The sequence below is a fragment of the Hypanus sabinus genome, chromosome 1 (genome assembly GCF_030144855.1).
Source record: "Hypanus sabinus isolate sHypSab1 chromosome 1, sHypSab1.hap1, whole genome shotgun sequence".
NCBI classification, from domain to species: domain Eukaryota; kingdom Metazoa; phylum Chordata; class Chondrichthyes; order Myliobatiformes; family Dasyatidae; genus Hypanus; species Hypanus sabinus.
In genome coordinates, this window is record NC_082706.1 from 105,592,335 (window position 1) to 105,612,722 (window position 20,388).

Here is a 20,388-nt window from a genome sequence, read left to right on the forward strand (position 1 = left end):
GTATGCTGGGATTAGCATTACAGAGATGTGGTCTGCGTATCCGAGGGGGGAGTGGGGCTCTGCCCAGTACGCGTCGGGAATGTTTGTGTAAACCAGGTCCAATGCGTTCTTCCCCCCCATTGCAAAGTCCATATACTGATGGAATTTGGGGAGCACTTTTATTTCCCATGGCAAATAAAATGGTCTGCATCGAACTGCCACAAACTCCACTAACATTGAGCAGTGTCTGGAAACCAGCACAGAGTTCTTGCATCATTCCGTGTCGATGTAAACACAGACACCGCCACCGCAAGCCTTACCAGAGACAGCTGCATCTCTGTCCGAACGAAACAAAGCTAGCCCGACTAGCTGGATGGCAGCATCCGAAATCCCATCAGTGAGCCATGTCTCTGTGAAGACATACGCGGAGCAAACTCTGTACTCACACTGAGTATTACATTGGAGTCGGATGTAGTCCATCTTATTGTCCAGGGAGTGGACATTGGAGAGCAGAATGGACGGGAGAGCCGGCCGGCTAGGGTTTGCTTTCAGCCTGGCACGGACCCCTGCCCGTTTGCCTCGCTTCTGCTTTCTTGCACATTGCTTTCGACATCTCCATCTCCGGCTCCCAGCATCAGGCAAGTCCGAGGATTGTAGGCCCGTTCCCCTCAGCAAGCCGACGTCATGTAATTCAGCCAGCAGATCTTTGTGGAGGTTTGTTTTTGGGCGATCTCTGTATTGTAGTAGTATCTGGCGATGGTAGATAGCCGCTCTGTTATCCATGTGCCCTAATCGAAAATTGTGTATCAAACTTAAAATAGAAAATTAAATTAAAGTAACACCAGGTCTGAAAGGCCGCTGCTGCCATGCCGCACCGCCTCATGGGAAAAGTACAGAATGTTGAACATTGACAATTTCTACCTACTGGCCAAGGCTCCACATGTTTTCAGGTGGAGCAGTAATTCAAATGCCTTACTTTTGAGTTTTGATGCAGTCTTTTCTCTGCTATAGCAAGAAACTTTTCTGATAAGCAGACTATTCTTAACCCAACATTGCATTCTGCAATTTTATATCAAAGCCTCTACTCCCATTATTGTGGGCAACAGTTTTTGGTAATAATTCTGTCTCTGACATTGTTGTTTTTTTCCCATTTGTTGTAAACTTCTGCACGTTCTTTAATCTTTTTGCTATTGTATTTCATGTTATTCCTTTTCTTCTTTCTCGATTCTTTTTGAACACAAACGCACAACTGATGCTATTTTAAAGCTGTTCACTCAAAACATGGTGTAGTGTCTAATGGCCACACAAGTGCACATGACTGATGTTAGTTAGAAACTGTTCATCAGCAGTTTTCTGTCTCAGCATAGTGTCCCAAATCCCAGCTATTTTTTGCTTAGTTTTTGTTCTTTAAGAGCTGTCCTAAATAGGTGGCTGCTCCAATTAACTGATGGCTCAATTAACTGGAATCCACTGTATTGTAAAATAACAAGTTCGCAAGAGTATTTCTCAAACTGAGATTTGCCGTGTGTATTAAATTTGTACTTTATGTGCAAGTAGAGTGAACTTATACAAATATAACCTCTTTAGTATTTCTGAATCTTTTGCAGATAGTTAAAGGAACTGTCTGGCTTGTTGGAACCATAATCCTCAAATTTGTGGCTTCTAAATTACTAGGAGTTACTGATGATGTAAGTATCCACATTATGAAAGAAACATACTGTATTAAACTTGCAAAAAAGGAAGTTCAAAGTAATTTTATTATCAAACATATAAATGGCTCCATATACTATCTTGAGATTCATTTTCTTGTGGACACTTACAGTAAATAAAAAGAAGCACAATAGAATCAATGTAAAATTGTACATTGCAAAGATGGACAAACAACCAGCATGCAAATATCAAGAATAAATATATTGAGAATATGAGATGTAGAGTCCTTGAAAATGAGTCCATAGTTTGTGGAATGTTTCTGATTTACAGTTCTGATTAGCCAGATGTGTACTGACTCGAATTCCCAAGCTGGTAGATGTGTGATGGTGCAATCTGGAGCAGCTGCTCTTTTGAGAGTGCTTTACATTATGCACCATGATACCACAACCTTTCTATATCTATTATTCAGGAACTACAGGTTCTGTCAAAAGCTAACAGCAACTGTTTATTTAGTACATTTAATGTGGCAAATGTCTCGTCATTTCATAGGGGTGAGATTCTTTTGTAGCTGCCTGTAAGGAGATGGATCTCAAGGTTGTATGATCTATATACATTGGTAATAAATGTACTTTGAACTTTGAAAGATTTTGTGTGAATACATTCCAACAAACCTCATTAGACATTAGTGCTGCTGACCTAGTGGTTGGATTTAAGGATCCAGAGGATAAGATAACAAAGCTCACAGAGGGAGACAGCTAATGGAGCTCTCATTGTGGAAAAGATTAAGGTTTAGAACTGGAGAAATGTGTGCAACACACACAAAATGCTGGAGGAACTCAGCAAGTCGGGCACTATTTATGGAGAGGAATAAACAGCCAGTGTTTTGAGCCAAGATTCTTTATCAGCATTGGAAAGGAAGGGGGCAGAAGACAGAATAAGAACATTAGGGGGTGGGGAAGGAGGAATGAAGTAAGTTGGGAGAGGATAGTTGGAAGAGATAAAGGGCTGAAGAAGGAATCTGATGGGAGTGGACAGGAAATCCGATAGAAGAGGACATGGAAAGGAAAGGGAGGGGGGGAACTAGAGGAAAATGATGGGCAGGTGAGGAGAAGAGAAGGGGTGAGAGGGTAACCATAATGGAATATGGAAAATGAAAGAAGGGTGAGGGGAGACTAGTTACCAGAAGTTAGAGAAATCAATGTTCACGCCATCAGGTTGGAGGCTATTCAGGCAGAATGAGGTGTTGCTCCTCCAACCTGAGTTTGGCCTCATCATGGCAGTAGAAGACCCATGGGCAAAGATGTCAGAATTGGAATGGGAAGTCAACTTGAAATAGTCATCAGGACGTTCTACCTTTTGCGGCGAACAGAGCAAAGGCACTGTTGGCATTGGGTCTCACCAATGTAGAGGAGGAGGCTGCACTGGGAACAATGGATACAATAAATGACCCCCAACAGACTACACTGCAGTGTCAACTGGAAGAACTATTTGGAATTCTGAATGGTGATGAGGGAGGAAGTGTAGGAGCAGGTGTAGCAATTGTCATGCTTGCAGGGGTAAGTACCAGGTGGGAGATCAGTGGGGAGGAATGAGTGGACAACGGAGTCATAAAGAGAGCAATTCCTCAGGAAAGCAGTGGTGTAGGAGGGAGGGGGAGGGAAAGATGTGCTTAGTGGTGAGATCCCATTTGAGATGACAGTTGTTATAGAGAATGATGTGCTGAATACAGAGGCCTGTGGGATGGCAGGCAATGAGAAGAGGAACCCTGCCTCTTACGATAGTGGGAGGATGGGATGAGGGCAGATGTGTGGGAAATGGAGGAGATAGGTGAGGCTAGCATCAATGGTGGTGGAAGGAAAACCCTATTCTTTGAAAATAGAATAGAAAGCCTCATCTTGAAAATAGATGCAGCTGAGACAGAGCAACTGAGATAAGACAATAACATTTTTATAAGTGAAGGGTATAGTTGAGTTAATTGAGAGTATGTTTGTAAAAGATGTCGGTAGGTTGTTTGTCTCCAGAGATGGAGTCAGAGAGTTTGAGAAAGGAAAGAGGGATGTCAAATATGGATGAAGTAAATTTGAGGGCAGGATGGAAGTTGAAAGCAAAGTTGAAATTGACAATCTCAGCTTGGGGTCAAGAAGCAGCACCAATGCAGTTATCCCTATAGCAGAGAAAAGTATGGGCATTTCAGATAGTTGGATATCTAGGTTGTTTAGATAGAAATCTGGATGATTGGTGTCAAGGGGGGATTGGACAACAAGAATTAAGAATTTAATATCAAGCCATTGCTTAATCCAGTAGAGATCTGGAAAGGCACTGGTGATAGTTCCTGGTGCCAGTTAGAACACAGGCAGCATGTTGAATGAAGGAGATTGACGAGATCAGGAGTAACTGAACCTTGAGATAACAATGGTGTTGACTGGGGGGGGGGGGGGGGTTCTGCAACAAGATGGCCTGTGTTATAGAAATACAGCAATGGCAGACGTTCTTATCTGCTCACTTATGATTTGGTAAGTGCTTGGCTAATTAAGCAAGGTGTTGCTGCAGCTGTGGAGTTGTTTTGTTTTTCTTTAGTCATGTTTTTCATCTAACTGTGTAATCTGTGGTCAATAACTGCAATGCTTTTCTCCACTGAAGATTAGGTGTTGCTTCAGAGATTTAACACTAACTCTAGCCTTACACATCTGGGTAAAATACTAAGGCAGTGCTGCACTGTCAGGAGCACAATTTTGAAAGATGTTAAATGAATGCTGCAAATCTGGACTGAAACGTAAAAGAATATGCAGCTTGGAGCCATGGATCATACTTATCCCAACAGAAATGGGAAGCATATGGAAGATTTAGTGAGCTGAAATGAAATGGGACCCTTGAGGAAAATGAAAGAACAAATAGGAAATCAAGAGGATTGAAAGGACCATGAAATGTTCTTTGAAAGGAGGATTAAAGTATCTCAAGGCATTTGTATTTCCATTAAAAACAAGAGAGTAACAGGCAGAGGGTAGAACCACTCAAGGACAAAGGAGGAAATTTATTTCAGGAGGTAGGAAATGGGTGAGGTACTAAATGTGTACTTCACATTGGTATTCATGAATGAAAAGGACATAGATGGCAGCAAGATCGAGGAGGAGTATACTTGTATTTTATGCTATGTTGATATCATGAAGGAAGAGGAAGGAGATCATAATTTTACAGCACAGAAACAGGCCCACTAAGTCTGTACTGACCATTAACCAGCCATTTTCACTAACTGCATTAATTTTTATTCACCTTGCATTCTTATTGACTACCCTTCCCCCCCTCCCCTCTCCCCATCCCTTGATTCTTCCAATCACCTTTGCACTACGGACAATTTACATATCTTTGGAATGTGAGGGAAACCCAGCACAACTGAGGGGAGGGGAGGGATCCACATGGTCACATGGAGAATGTGTAAACATCACAGATGCAGCATAAGAGGTTGTGATTGAACCCAAGGCTCTGGCACTGTGCTATAAAGAACATGGCTGTTTTCATGTTGTTGTTAGGGGCAGAGTGGCATAGTAACTACCTAGCTATGCCACTGTGCCCCTGATAACAACATGAAAACAGCCATGTCTTCATAGCAATTCAATTTCTAGTTCATATTAGTAACATATTTCGATATCTTAAACCCAAGGAGCTACGGCACAGCATCTGCAATGAAAAGAACAAACTTCTCTTCCTTCTCCCCCCCCCCCCCCCCCCGCCCCACACCCATGCACCTCCATACTAGCAACAATATGTGTAGGAACATAATGGTATGAAAATTTAGTTCCCATTTATGTTATGACCTTGACATTTCAGTTCATTCGGTTCTTTATATTTGAGAAAAATATTCTTTAAATTTGTGTAAATAAAAGCCATTAAGTAACATATTGCTGTGTCTCTTGAACTGCATTAAAAACTAGAAACATAGAAAACCTTTAGCACAATACAGGCCCTTTGGCCCACAACATCGTGCCGAACATGTACTTATTTTAGAAATTACCTAGGGCAGGGGTCAGCAACCTTTACCACTGAAAGAGCCACTTGGACCCGTTTCCCACAGAAAAGAAAACACTGGGAGCCGCAAAACCCGTTTGACATTTAAAATGAAATAACACTGCATACAACGTTTTTTTTGCCTTTATGCTATGTATAAACAAACTATAATGTGTTGCATTTATGAAATTGATGAACTCCTGCAGAGAAAACGAAATTACATTTCTGCATGCAACAAAAACATTTTGAACTCCGAAAAAAAGACGTTGAGTTGAAAGTTACTTTTAAGTAAAATACTCAATGTCTATTTGAGTCCTTCTTGTATTTATGAAAAACGCCGAACTTAAATTTTCCGCCAGCAGCAAACCAAAAATAACATCAGCCAGCTGTCAGCCTGAAAAATAAAAGGACTATTTCACTGAACAATGAAAAAATATGAATATACATAAAATAATAGGCAATTAAAATATTTATCATACTTGGTTAATGGGATTTCTGCTCCTGGACCTCAGCGCACAGCGTCTGCACATCAGGGCTGTATGACGTCACCTTCATCTTTACACAGGATCGCAAGCTGTCATCTGTGAGGCTTGCGCGATGTTTGTTTTTAATAAAGTTCATGTTGGAGAACACCTGCTCACATACATATGTGGATCCAAAGATCGACAGGACTCCAAGCGCATACTTTTTCATGTTTACATAAATGTCGGGCATAGCATTCCATGTTTTGAACACAAGTTTGTCCGGTTTTGGAAGGTTTTCAATATCACTCCATTTGTGATTCTGAGCAAGAACGGCCTTCTGACGGGCAACATCTTCAAGGTCTGCTGTCAAGCGTCTAAACTTGGACACCCATATGTCTTTGTCGGCTATGTCGGCCAGTTCCATCTCAAGATCAGGTTTACTCACACCTGCCAATGCAGTTGTATTCAGTAGGGAAGGATCGATGCTTAAGGGAGTGACCGGGAAGGATAATGTGTTTTTTTCCTCTCTGAACTCACAGAAGCGTTTCCCAAACGATGTTTGCATTGCGATGATTGCAGAATGTAAATACTCCGAAATTATCATGTCGTGACCTTGTTTGAACTCTCTCAAATTGGGGAAGTGAGACAAAGTGCCTTTCTGTAAATCTCTGGCAAGCACTGTCAACTTGCGCTCGAATGCTAAAACATCCTCCAACATGTGCAGGGCTGTGCGTCCTTTCCCCTGAAGAGCTGTGTTCAGCGTGTTCAGGTGCGCTGTCATGTCTACCATGAAGTGTAGCTTTTCCAGCCACTCTGGCTGTTCCAGCTCAGGAAAGGTGAGCCCTTTGCTGCCCAGGAAAGTTTTCACTTCTTCCAGACACGCGACAAAGCGTTTCAGCACCTCCCCTTTGGACAGCCACCGGACTTTGTTGTGCAGCAGGAGATCAGAATATGCGCTTTCCAGCTCGTCCAGTAACAAACGGAATTGACGGTGATTTAAACTTTTTGCCATTATTTTATTGACAATCTGAATGACAACATCCATTACTTCTGTGCATTCCGGAGGAAATGTTTGAGCGCACAGTGCCTCTTGGTGCAAGATGCAGTGAAAAGTCAGCAGCTTTCTGTCCAGCGACTTCTGCAGTAAAGCCACAAATCCCTTGTGCGTTCCCGTCATATTCGGTGCCCCATCAGTAGCTACTGACACCAGATGGGTGGTCTTTATTCCTTTGGCTCTTAAACAATTCAAGACAGCCTCACAGATGTCCTCCCCCCGTGTTTGGTCTTTTAGAGGTATCAACTCAATCAGTTCTTCCTGTGGCCCGGCAGAGTTTACATACCGGCAGAACAGCGCTATTTGTTCAATATCACCTTTGTCTTTAGACTCGTCACAGGCAATCGAGTAGGCCACAGCTGAATTGATGTCTTTAATTTGCTGTCTTGTGATGTCTTCTGCCATTTTTATGGTTCTGTCTTTGACAGTCTTTGCAGAGAGGGGCATATCCCTGATTTTCTGCACAATTTCACTCTTGTTTTTAAAGTCCGTGAATAGATGTTCTGAAATCTTAATGAAAGATTCTTTTATATATTCACCATCTGTAAACTGCTTCCCGTGCCTGACTATTTCCTGAGCGGCAATATAACTGGCGTATGTCGTTGATTTTCCAGACTTCATCCATTTCTGGAAATGATTTTTGCTCAGATCAACCTTCCGCATCAGTTCCGAAACGGCTTTTTTTCTCTCATCTCCATCCGGATATTTTTGAGCAAAGGCTGCGTGTTTATTCTGGAAATGCCTTGCGACATTTGACTTTTTGTTGTTTGCTAGTTTCTCATTGCATATTAAGCATACCGGTAAACCAGTCTCGTCAACAGTGAAAGCAAATGAATCTGTCCATGTATCATTAAACGTTCTGTTTTCTTCAGTCACTTTTCTTTTTTTAGAATTCTCCATAGTTGGCTTACCTTGGATCGAAAAATTAAAGAAATCACACACTGGCGGGTGTCAGGTATTGGCAGTGGTGACGTATATTAATAGCGATAAAAACACGTTGTAGCGGTGTGCTCACGCAGTCAGTAAACTGCAGTCGAATAACTTTATTCGAACTAAACAGCCTTGCTTTTAAGCCTCCCTCAACCCAGCCCCCATGGACGCGGATGCTGCAAAAGACGCGTACTCACAAACCCCCGTAGGCTATCTCCCTTAGCCGGAATGCTGGCTAATTGTGAGCCGTTTCGGATGTGCCAGGAAATGTGTCGCCACACTTAGATTGTACAAGATCACCATAATCTTCAAATTTAGAATTACATTTCAAAAGCTAACAAACTAACATAAAATACATTTTAATTAAATACTGACCAATTATTTCCCAAAGCCACAGGGAGCCGCAGCACAGAGGTGAAAGAGCCACAAGTGGCTCCGGAGCCGCGGGTTGCCGACCCCCGACCTAGGGTTACCCATAACCCTCTATTTCGCTAAGCTGCATGTATCTATCCAGTAGTCTCTTAAAAGACCCTATTGTATCTGCTTCTACCACTGTCACCGGCAGCCCATTCCACGCACTCGCCACCCTCTGAGTAAAAAAAAATCTTGCCCTGATATCTCCTTTGTACCTACTTCCATGCACCTTAAAACTGTGTTCTCTTGGTTAGCCATTTCAGCCCTGGGGAAAAAGCCTCTGACTATCCACATGAACAATGCCTTCCATCATATTATACACCTCTATCAGGTCACTGCACATCCTCCATTGCTCCAAGGAGAAAAGGCCAAGTCCACTCAACCTATTCTCATATGGCATGCTCCTCAATCCAGGCAACATCCTTGTAAATCTCCTCTGCACCCTTTCTATAGTTTCCACATCCTTCCTATAGTGAGGTGACCAGAAATGAGCACAGTACTCCAAGTGGGGTCTGACCAGAGTCCTATACAGCTGCAACACTATCTCTTGGCTCCTGAATTCAATCCCACAGTTGATAAAGGCCAATACGTTGTATGCCTTCTTAACCACAGAGTCCACCTGTGCAGCAGCTTTGAGTGTCCAATGGACTCAGACTCCAAGGACCCTCTGATCCTCCACACTGCCAAGAGTCTTACCATTACTACTATATTCTGCCATCATATTTGACCTACCAAAATGAGCCACCTCACCCTTATCTGTGTTGAACTCCATCTGCCACTTCTTAGCTCAGTTTTGCATCCTATCAGTGCCCTGCTGTAACCTCTGACAACCCTCCACACTATCCAAAACACCTCCAACCTTTGTGTCGTCAGCAAATTTACTAACCCATCCCTCCACTTCCTCATCCACATCATTTATAAAAATCAAGAAGAGAAGAGATCCAGAACAGATCCTTGAGGCACACCACTGGCCACCAACCTCCATGCAGAATATGACCCATCTACAGCCACTCTTCGCCTTCTGTGGACAAGCCAGATCTGGATCCACAAAGCAATATCCCCTTAGATCCCATGCCACCTTACTTTCTCAATTAGCCTTGCTAATGGGGTACCTTATCAAATGCCTTGCTGAAATCCATATACACTACGTCTACTGCTCTTCCTTCATCAATGTGTTTATTCACATCCTCAAAAAATTCAATCACTCTCATAAGGCACAACCTGCCTTTGACAAAGCCATGCTGACTATTCCTAATCATATTATGCCTCTCCAAATATTCATAAATGCTACCTCTCAGAATCTTTCTCCATCAACTTACCAACCACTGAAGTAAGAATCACTAGTCGATAATTTCCTGGGCTATCTCTACTCCCTGTCTTGTATAAGGGAACAACATTTGCAACCCTCCAATCCTCCAGAATCTCTCCTAGCCCCAATGATGATGCAAAGATCATTGCGGGCAAATCAGCAATCTCCTTTATTGCCTCCCACTGTAGCCTGGGGTATATCTCGTTTGGTCCCAGGGACTTATCCAATTTAATGCTTTCCAAAAGTTCCAGCTCATCCTCTTTCTTCTCTATATGTTCAAGCTTTTCAGTCCATTGTAAGTCATCCCTACAATTACCAGATTCCTTTTCCGTCGGGAATACTGAAGCAAAGTATTCAAGTACCTCTGGTATCTCCTCTGGTTCCATACACACTTTTCCATTGTCACATTTGATTGGTCATATTCTCTCACGCCTTATCATCTTGCTCTTCACATACTTGTAGAACACCTTGGGGTTTTCCTTAATTCTTCTCGTGGCCCCTTCTGGCTCTCCTAATTTTTCATTCTTAAGCTCCTTCCTGCTAGCCTTACAATTTTCTAGATCTCTATCATTACCTCGTTTTTTGAACCTTTTGTAAACTTTTCTTCTTGACTAGATTTTCAACAGCCTTTGTACACCATGGTTCCTGTAGCTTACCACCCTTTCCCTGTTTCATTGGAACGTACCTATGCAGAACGTCACACAAATATCCTCTGAACATTTGCCACATTTCTGCCGTACATTTCCCTGAGAACATCTGTTCCCAATTTATACTTCCAAGTTCCTGCCTGAAGCTTCATATTTCCCATTACTTCAATTAAACACTTTCCTAACTTGTCTGTTCCTATCCCTCTCCAATGCCATGGTAAAGGAGATAGAATTGTGATCAGTATCTCCTAAATGCTCTCCCACTGAGAGACCTGACACCTGACCAGGTTCATTTCCCAATACCAGATCAAGTACAGCCTTTCCTCTTGTAGGCTTATCTACATATTGTGTCAGGAAACCTTTCTGAACACACTTAACAAAACTCCACCGCATCTAAACCCCTTGCTCTAGGACGATGCCAATCAATATTTGGGAAATTCAAATCTCCCACCACGACGTCACTGTTGTTATTACACTTTTCCAGAATCTGTCTCCCTATTTGCTCCTTGATGTCCCTGTTACTATTGGAAGGTCTATAAAAGACACCTAATAGAGTTATTGACCCTTTCCTGTTCCTAACTTCAACCCACAGAGACTCAGTAGACAAATCACTCCATGACTTTCTCCTTTTCTGCAGCCATGACACTATCTCTGATCAACAATGCCATGCCCCACCTCTTTTGGTTAAGAAAGCACATGGCATACTCTCCTTTGGGTGTTGTGAATAAAACTTGCCAAATCATGTTGCAGCTGTATAAAGCATTTGGAGTGTTGTGTACAATTATGATTGTTGAATTACAGGAAGGATACAAAATCTTTTGGAGAGGATGCAGAAAATGTTCACCAAGAGGTTTTTTGGATTGGAGAGTATTACTTATAAGGAGAGGTTGGCTGAGTATCACTGGCTGAGGGATGAACTGATAGAAGGGTATAAAATTATAAGAGGATGTTTTAAAACATAATAGAGTGAGAGGGATAGCATTACTAGTCAGGGAAAATATCATGGCAGTGCTCAGGTCAGAGTAGAGAACTTGTCTACTAATGCAATATGGGTGGAACTGAGGAATGAGAAAGGGATCACAAATGAGAAAATCTGCAGGTGTTAGAAATCACACAAAATCCTGGAGGAACTCAGCTGGTCAGGCAGCATGTATGGAAAAGAGTATACAGTGAATATTTGGGGTTTCAATTGTGTTCAGGATCGTTTCCTTAATGAGTACATAGAGGTCCCAACTAGAGAAAGAGTGTGATACTAAATCTTTATTAGAGAATGAGATGGTGAGGGGACAGACACTTTTGTGTAGGGGAGCCCTTTGCAGCTAGAGATCATAATGCCATCGGTTTCAAGATAATTATGGAGGATAGGTCTGGTCCTTGGGTTGAGATTCTAAATTGGAGAAAGACCAATTTTGATGGCATCAGAAAGAATCTGGCAAGTGTGGTTTGGGACAGGTTGTTTTCTGGCAGAGGTGTACTTGGTAAATGGGAGGCCTTCAAAGGTGAAATTCTGGGAGTATAGAGTTTGTATGTTTGGAAGAATAAAAGATAAGCATAATAGCTTTAGGGAACATTGGTTTTCAAGAGATAGTGTGGCCCTGATTAAGGAAAAGAAGAAGGTGCTCAGCAGGTATAGGCACGAAGGAGCAAATGAGGTACCTGAGAGACTTATAAGAAATGCAAGTAAACACTTAAGAGGGAAATCAGGAGCACTAAAAGAAGACATGAGGTTGCTCAAGCAGGCAAGGTGAAGGAGAATCCTAAAGGCTTCTACAGATATATTAAGAGCAAAAAGTAGCAAGGGACAAAGTTCCTTTCAGATCATTCCGATCAGAAGAATGGTCAGAAGATCAGAATGGTCATCTATGCATGGAGCCAAATGAGATGAGGGAAATCTTAAAAGGATTTTTGCATCTGTATTTATTCAGGTGAACACAGTCGTGAGGCAAAGCAGCAGTGAGGACATGAATCGTATACAGATTCGAGGAGGAGTTGTTCGCTGTCTTGAGGCAAATTAGGGTAGCAGGGCCTGACATGTTGTTCCCTTGGACATTTACAGGATGCTGGTACAGAAATTGCAGGTGCCTTAGCAGAGATATTTTAGATGTTCTTAGCCAGGAATGAGCTGCCAGAGGATTGAAAGATAGCTAATGTTATTCTGTTTTTAGGGAAGGCTCTTAAAAATAAGGCAGGAAGTTATAGTTCGGTGAGCCTGACACTGGTAGTGTGTAAGTTATTGGAAGGTATATGTAAGTATTACTGGATATATAAGTAATAAACACTGGATATATAAGTATTCGGATGGACAGGGACTGATTAAGGATAGTCAGTGTGTAACCAATCTTACAGTGTTTTTCTAGGAAGTTGCCAGGAAAGTTGATAAAGGCAAAGCAGTGGATGTTGTCCACATGGGATTTAGCAAGACCTTTGACAAGGTCCTGCATGAGAGGTTGGTTGAGAAGGTTCAGGCACTTGATGTTCAAGATCAATTAGTAAATTGGATGAAAGATAAACTGTGCAGAAGAAGCCAGAGAGTGGTAATAGATTGATGCCTTGCTGACTGGAGCATGTGACTACTAGTGTGCTTCAGGGATTGTTGCTTGGTCCGATGTTTATCATCTTTATCAACAATCTGGATGAAAATGTAAACTGGATTAGCAAATTTGCGGATGACACCAAGGTTGGGATTGTAGTGGACAGCAAGGAAGACAATCAAATCTTGCAGCAGGATTTGGACCAGTTGAAAAAAATTGCCTTAAAAATGCCAGATGGAATTTAATGCAGTCAATATGAGAGTTTGCACTTTGGGAGGACAAACCAGTGAGGGACTTGCACTGTAAATGGTAGACCAATGAGGAGTGTGGTAGAACAGGGATCTGGGACTGGTCATTGTCCGGCCAGTGGTGAGAGTAGAAGTGACAGGCTTTGGCTCATTCAGGCTTCGGCGAGGTAAGTAGGTAGGTGGACTTTGTTTTTGGTTTTTCTTTGCATTTTTTTGAGGAATAGAGAACATGTCGGTAGGGTTAGTGTTTTGCTCTGGGTGTTAGATGTGGGAATCCTGGGAATCTTCCAGTCTCCCAGATGGCCACATCTGCACCGGGTACACTGAGATGCTGCTCCTGAGAGACCGTGTTAGGGATCTGGAGCTGCATCTCGATGACCTACTGCTTATTAGGGAGAGTGAACAGGAGATAGAGAGGAGCTACAGGAAGTCAGTCACTCCGAGTGGGTGATGGTCAGGGAAGTGAAGGGATGAGCTCAGATAGTAGAGAGTGCCCCTGTGGCCATCCCCCCTCAGTAATCATTACCTTGTTTTGGATGTAGTTGATGGGAATGACCTGACAGAGGACGACCACAGTGATCGGGTCTCTGGCCCTGAGCCTGGTTCCATGGTGCAGAAGGGAAAGAGGAAGATGAGGAATGCGGTAGTCATAGGGGATTCCATAGTGAGGGGAACAGACAGGAGGTTCTGTCAGCCTGACAGAGATACCCGCATGGTGTGTTGCCTCCCAGGTGCCGGGGTACGAGATGTCTCGGATCAGGTGCAGAGTATTCTGAAGAGAGAGGGTGAACAGCCAGAAATCTTGGTACACGTTGGTACCAATGACATAGGTAGGAAAAGGGAGGAGGTCCTGAAGAGAGAATTCAGGGAGTTAGGTAGGAAGCTGAAAAGCAGGACCTCAAGGGCAGTAATGTCAGGATTGCTGCTTGTGCCGCGTGCTGGCAAGTGCAAGAATAGCATGATCAGACATTAATGTGTGGCTGAGAGACTGGTGTAGGGGGCAGAGCTTCAGATTTCTCGAGCACTGGGGAGGTACAAGCTGTACAAAAAGGATGGGTTACACCTGAACCCAAAGGAGTCCAATATCATAGAGGGCACATTTAATAGACTTGCTAAGGTGGGTTTAAACTAATTTGGCAGGGGGATAGGAACCAGAGTGATAGGGTTGAGGAAGGGGAAAACAGAAATAAATCAGAGATAGCATTCCACAGAGATTATAGAAAGAACAGATAGGGGATGAGGCTTAATCACAGCAGTAGAGGCGTGGTGCAGTTAAAACAGAAAGCAGCAAATACTGGACTGAAAGTGTTGTTTGAATACATGCAGCATAAGGAATAAAATGGACAATCTTGAAATCCAGCTACAGATCGGCAAATATGACGTTGTGGCCATCTCTGAAACTTGGCTAAAGGATGGCTGCCATTGAGAGCTGAACGTCCAAGGATATACGGTGTATTGGAAAGATAGGTTAGTAGGCAGAGAGGGTGATGTGGCTCTGTGTATAAGAAATAATATTAATTCATTAGAAAGAGATGACATAGGATTGGAAGGTGTAGAATCTCTGGGTTGAGTTAAGAAATGGCAAGGGTAAAAGGACCCTAATGACAGTTGTATACAGGCCTCCAAACAGCAGCCAGGATGTGGATTACAAATAATGTGAAAGTGGATTGGGAAAAGCAGGTGAGTACTGGACCTCAAGAGATGGCTTTTTAGAACAGCTTGTTGCTAGGGGATCGGCTGTGCTGGATTGGGTGTTGTGCAGTGATCCAGAGGTGATATGAGAGTTTAAGATTAAGGAACCCTTAGGGAACAGTGTTCACAATGAAACTTGAGAGGGAAAAAATAAAATCCAATGTATCGGTATTTCACTGGAATAAAGGAAATTACAATGGCATGATGGGAACTGCTCAAAGTTGACTGGAAAGGGACATTTGCAAGAAGGACAGTAGAGGAGCGATGGCTGGAGTTTCTGCGAAAAATGAGGGAAGTTCAAGACGGATATATTCCAAATAAGAAGAAATTTTCAAAGGGAAGAAGGACACTACCATGGCTGACAAGTCAGAGCCAAAGTAAAAGCAAAAGAGAGGGCATACAAGGAAGCCAAAGCTAGTGGGAAGATAGAGGATTGGGAAGCTTTTAAAAAACTTGCAGAAGGAAACTAAGAAGGTCATTAGGAAGGAAAAGATGAATTATGAAAGGAAGTTGGCAACTAATATCAAAGAAGATACAAAAAGCTTTTTTAAGTATATAAAGGGTAAAAGAGAGTCGAGGGTAGATAAAGGACCAATACAAAATAATACTGGAAATATTGTAATGAGAGATACAGAGATGGCAGAGGAACTGAATGCATATTTTGCATCAGTCTTCACAATGGAAGATGTCTGCAGTATACCGTTCATTCAAGACTGTCAGGGAAGTGAAATTTGTACAGTGAAAATTATGACTGAGAAGGTGCTCAGGAAGCTTAATGGTCTGAGGGTGGATAAATTTCCTGGACCTGATGGAATGCACCCTTGGGTTCTGAAGGAAGTAGCTGCAGAGATTTTGGAGGCATTAACAATGATCTTTAAAGAATTGATAGATTTTGGCATTGTACCGGATGACTGGAAAATTACAAATGTTACTCCACTATTTAAGAAGGGTGGGAGGCAGCAGAAAGGAAACTATAGACCTGTTAGCCTCACATCGCTTGTTAGGGATGAGATTAACAAGTATCTGGAGGCACATGACAAGATAGGCTAAGACTGGTGGAGCATTGGCTAGTCAGAAAACAGAGAGTGTGAATAAAGGGATCCTATTCTGGCTGGCAGTGGAGTTCCACCGGGGTTGGTGTTGGGACCGCTGCTTTTTACGATGTATGTCAATGATTTGGACTGCGGTAATGGATTTGTGGCTAAATTTGCCAATGATACAAGGATAGATGGAGGAGCAGATAGTGTTGAGGGAACAGAGAGCCTGCAGAGAGACTTAGATAGTTTAGGGGAATGGACAGAAAGGTGGCAAATGAAATACAGTGTTGGAAAGTGTATGGTCATGCACTTTGGTGGAAGAAGTAAACGGGCAGACTATTATTTAGAAGAGGAGAGAATTCAAAATGTAGAGGTGCATAGGGACTTGGGAGTCCTTGTGCAAGATACCCTAAAGGTTAACTTCCACATTGAGTCGGTTGTGAAGAAGGCAAATGCAATGTTGGCATTCATTTCTAGAGGTATAGAATATAAGAACAGGGTTGTGATGTTGAGCCTCTATAAGGCACTTGTGAGACTACACTTGGAGTATTGTGTGCGGTTTTGGGCTCCTTATTTTAGGAAGGATATACTGACATTGGAGGAGGTTCAGAGAAGATTCATGAGAATGATTCCAGAAATGAAAGGGTTACTGTATGAGGAACATCCAGCAGCTCTTAGGCTGTATTCCCTGGAGTTCAGGAGAATGAGGGAGGATCTCATAGAAACATTCTGAATGTTAAAAGGCCTGAACAGATTGGATATGGCAAAGTTATTTCCCATGGTAGGGGATCTAGGACAAGAGGTCAAGACTTCAAGATTGAAGGATGTCCATTCTGAGTTGCAGAAAAATTACTTTAGTCAGAGGGTGGTAAATCTGTGGAATTTGTTGCCATGAGTGACTGTGGAGGCCAAGTCATTGGGTGTATAGGTTCTTGATTAGCTAGGTCCTCAAAGGGTATGGGGTGAAGACAGGAGTTGGGATGACTGGAAGAATTGGATCAGCCCATGATTGAATGGTGGAGCAGACTCAATGGGCCAAATGGCCTACTTCTGCTCCTATATCTTAGGGTCTTACGGTCTTATTAAAAGTGGCATCACAGGTAGTTAGGGTCATAAAGAAAGCTTTTGGCATAGTGGCCTTCATAAATTAATATATTGAGTACACAAGTTGGGATATTATGTTGCAGTTGTATAAGACGTTTGATGACATCTAATTTGTATTGTGTCCAGTTTTTGTCACCTGCCTACAGGAAAGATATCAAAAAGATAGAAAATTTGCAAGGTTTTCTTTTTACAGAGAATAGTGCTCTGCTGAGGGAAATGGTAGAAGCAGATGTAATGGATACACTTAAGACAGGCACATAAACAGGTCTGGAATAGAAGGATATAGATCATGTGTGGACAGATGTTTAAATTGGTATTGTGGTTGGCAGAGACATGATGGGCTGATGGGTCTGTTCTTGTGTTGCATTGTTTTATTTTATATTTAGATGACTATGTGGCTAGAGAGAGAATACAGGGAGGAAATATTAGGATTCCTGGGGCATGTTGACTCATTCTTGGGGTTGTTGGTTACATTTAGACCAGAGTAGAATCGATTGTTGCATCACAAATAGATTATAAATGGTTATGGTAGTGTTATTGGAGATCCACGGCTGTGGAGTAACCAACAGTGAGAACATAAGCGCATTAGAAAATGACCCATGTGTTCAAAAATGGTCATTATCATGCTGTATTTTATAGGAGTTGCTGTGGGCAAATTAGCTAGTGTGTTTCTTATATTACAGTAGCAACTACACTTTGAATGTGCTTCATCCATAACTAACTTAGTTTCTCTTTAATTCCAGGCACACATAAGTAATCTACTGAAATCCAAGTTCACCAACTACAAGGATTTTGACACTCTGATGTACACATGTGCTGTGGAGTTTGATTTCATGGAGATTGAGGTGATCTTTTATTGATGAATGAAAAATATGCAATGACAGAGCACTGGGAAACCCATGCTCAGTAAAGAATGTGGTTGTTCTCTCAAAAGAAGTTTGATCTTCACTCTTAAATTCTGCCATGAGTGTTGAGAGACAGAATGAATTAGAAGTATGCAAGGAGAAGGAATATTTTCTGGCTTTGCAAAGCACCTCGAGGAGACTGGCGGAGAGTCTGTGAACACCCAGTCTCTCGGCAGCAGTGGTGTAAGGCAAGGCAGACAGGCGGACAATGTATAACAGCAGCACAGAGAGTCAAGGTGCAAAATTAAGTTTAATAAGTGAATAAGTGGAATCTACTGTGTACATTTTTCTGGTGCCTAATCTTGAACGTGATTCCTCCCTTCATCTGCTGGGAGTTAGCAGCTTGATCTTAGCACTTGTTGTCTTTCTCCATTGTGTATGGCAGGACAGGGGCATCATATGTGATATCCCTACTGCTGTTCTGATTATGCCTTACCTTAGCTTCTTGGATAAACTGTTTAAACTTTCTATTATCAAAATGGTTGAATGAGAATTTGAGAGAATGCAGTCTTGCTTCAAGTCTAGTCTTGATTAGTATCCAGGCACTCTGCATTCCCTTGGCCTTTATCTTCTCAATTCAATCACCAACCATGTATAGTTTGCAGTGTCTTTTCAAAAGCAGAGCCATCTTTCCTTCATCTCTACTTAGTTTGATTCTTTATCTTTGGCTTCTTCAAATTAAGTATGTGAAACAAAAATCCCTCTTAAGAATCAAAATCAGGGTTAGTATCTCTGGCATACTGCATGTCATGAATTAGTTTTGCGGCAGCAGTCCAATGCAATACATGATACATAAAACTATAAATTACAGTTGTGTGTGTGCCTGTGTACACCCCCCCCCCCCGATAGAAGGATACAGTCCAAGTATAGGCAGGTGGGCAAATCAATTTGCATGAGTCGGGCGATTAATGCCTACTGCAACACAACCTTTCCCAGACTCATTCAATAGATCAGTATTATAAGTGTTAATCTGCCTTTTCATTGTTTTCAGACTCCTGTGAGATATACAAAAACTCTACTGCTCCCTGTGACTGCCTGTGTTTTAGCACTTATTGTTGCAAAGGTAAGTTCTGTCATTTTAGATTAGACCTTTCTTTAACTCTGAGTGAAATATTTCTCTAACCATGCTAACATAGTAAAAAAAACGCCTCAAGCCTCTTCGTTTCTGTAAAATCTTCCTGATTGGAAGGAAGTGCAATGGTCTTTTTCAGATGGATTGAAAATGGTGATTAGAAAAATAGTTCTTTTTATTAAATGTTGTGATTAATCTACATTGTATGGTGCATCAATATCAGGGTGAAAGTAGAGATTTCCTTTGCACCAAGTGCTGTAAAGGGATGGCACAGTAAATTTATAGCATCACTTTGTGAAGTTGAGAATTATTGTTATGAGGCACGAAAACGGTATGACTTATGATAGCTGTTTCTTTTCATGATCTTCTGCCAGACTTTGATCTGAGTCTATCCTCGGCATATGTTCTCGAAGGCATACCTTTAAGGTGATTTGCAAGGCAGTATTTTTTTTAAGGGAAGTAGTAGGTGTCTGCCGGAGTAGGTGGTGGAAGTGGACATAAGAACAACAATCAAGAGTCTTTAAAATATGCACATGAACAGTTAGAGAATAGATCATGTGAAGGCAGATGAGATTACTTTAAATTGGTATGGTTGGCACAGATGTCAAGGGTGCAAGAACCTGTTCCTTGTCTGTACTGTTCTATGATTTCTTTTCTCCAGTAAGTTGCATGTGCTTTCCAATGCCATCAAACATATTTGCTTTTCTTGTTATGCATTTTTTAACCTAAAGTTAAAGATCAAAGAGAAATATGAAAGTTGAGTAAATTCAAAGTGAACTTCAGAAGTGCTAATCTCAAGCTTTGAGCAGAAGACAGTAGTATCCTGCTGAAAATTGTCTGCTTTGCTGTGAAGAAATAATGCTTTACAGTGGTTTGAATTTTGATTGATCCATCCTGTTGTTCCACATCTTACCTTCCAAGAGGAAATGAAAGTTTACTTTCTGAAATACTCACCTTGTGAAGCAATGAGTGCTTGTCTGCAGCTCTGTAACATTTTCAATCAAAGTGCATATGTCACTATATATAATCCTGAGATTCACTTTCTTGTGGGCATTCACTGTAAATACAAAGAAACAATCGAATGAATGAAAGACAGCACACAAGATGGACGAACAATGTGCAAAACACAACAAGTCATGCAAATACAAAAAGAAAACAAAATAATAATTAATAAATAAGCAATAAATGATAAGAATGTTCGATAAAGAGCCCTTGAAATTTAGACCATAGGTTGTGGGAGCAGTTCATTGTTGGGCTGAGAGAAGTTATCTCCCTCAGTTCAAAAACATGATGGTTGAGGGATAATAATTTGGTGGTGGGGGTCCTGAGACTCCTGTACCTCCTTCCTGA

General features: G+C 41.9%; 1 protein-coding gene across 10 annotated transcripts in view; it reads left to right on the forward strand.

Moving 5' to 3' along the window:
• dpy19l1l (dpy-19-like 1, like (H. sapiens)) overlaps positions 1 to 20,388 on the forward strand; it is a 117,789-nt gene that overhangs the window by 57,349 nt on the left and 40,052 nt on the right. For all 10 annotated transcript variants that reach the window (XM_059973461.1, XM_059973469.1, XM_059973534.1 and 7 more), the window contains exons 14-16: positions 1,587 to 1,667; positions 17,805 to 17,906; positions 18,958 to 19,029. In XM_059973461.1, the coding sequence (XP_059829444.1) occupies positions 1,587 to 1,667; positions 17,805 to 17,906; positions 18,958 to 19,029 (255 nt within the window). The remainder of the gene's footprint in view (positions 1 to 1,586; positions 1,668 to 17,804; positions 17,907 to 18,957; positions 19,030 to 20,388) is intronic.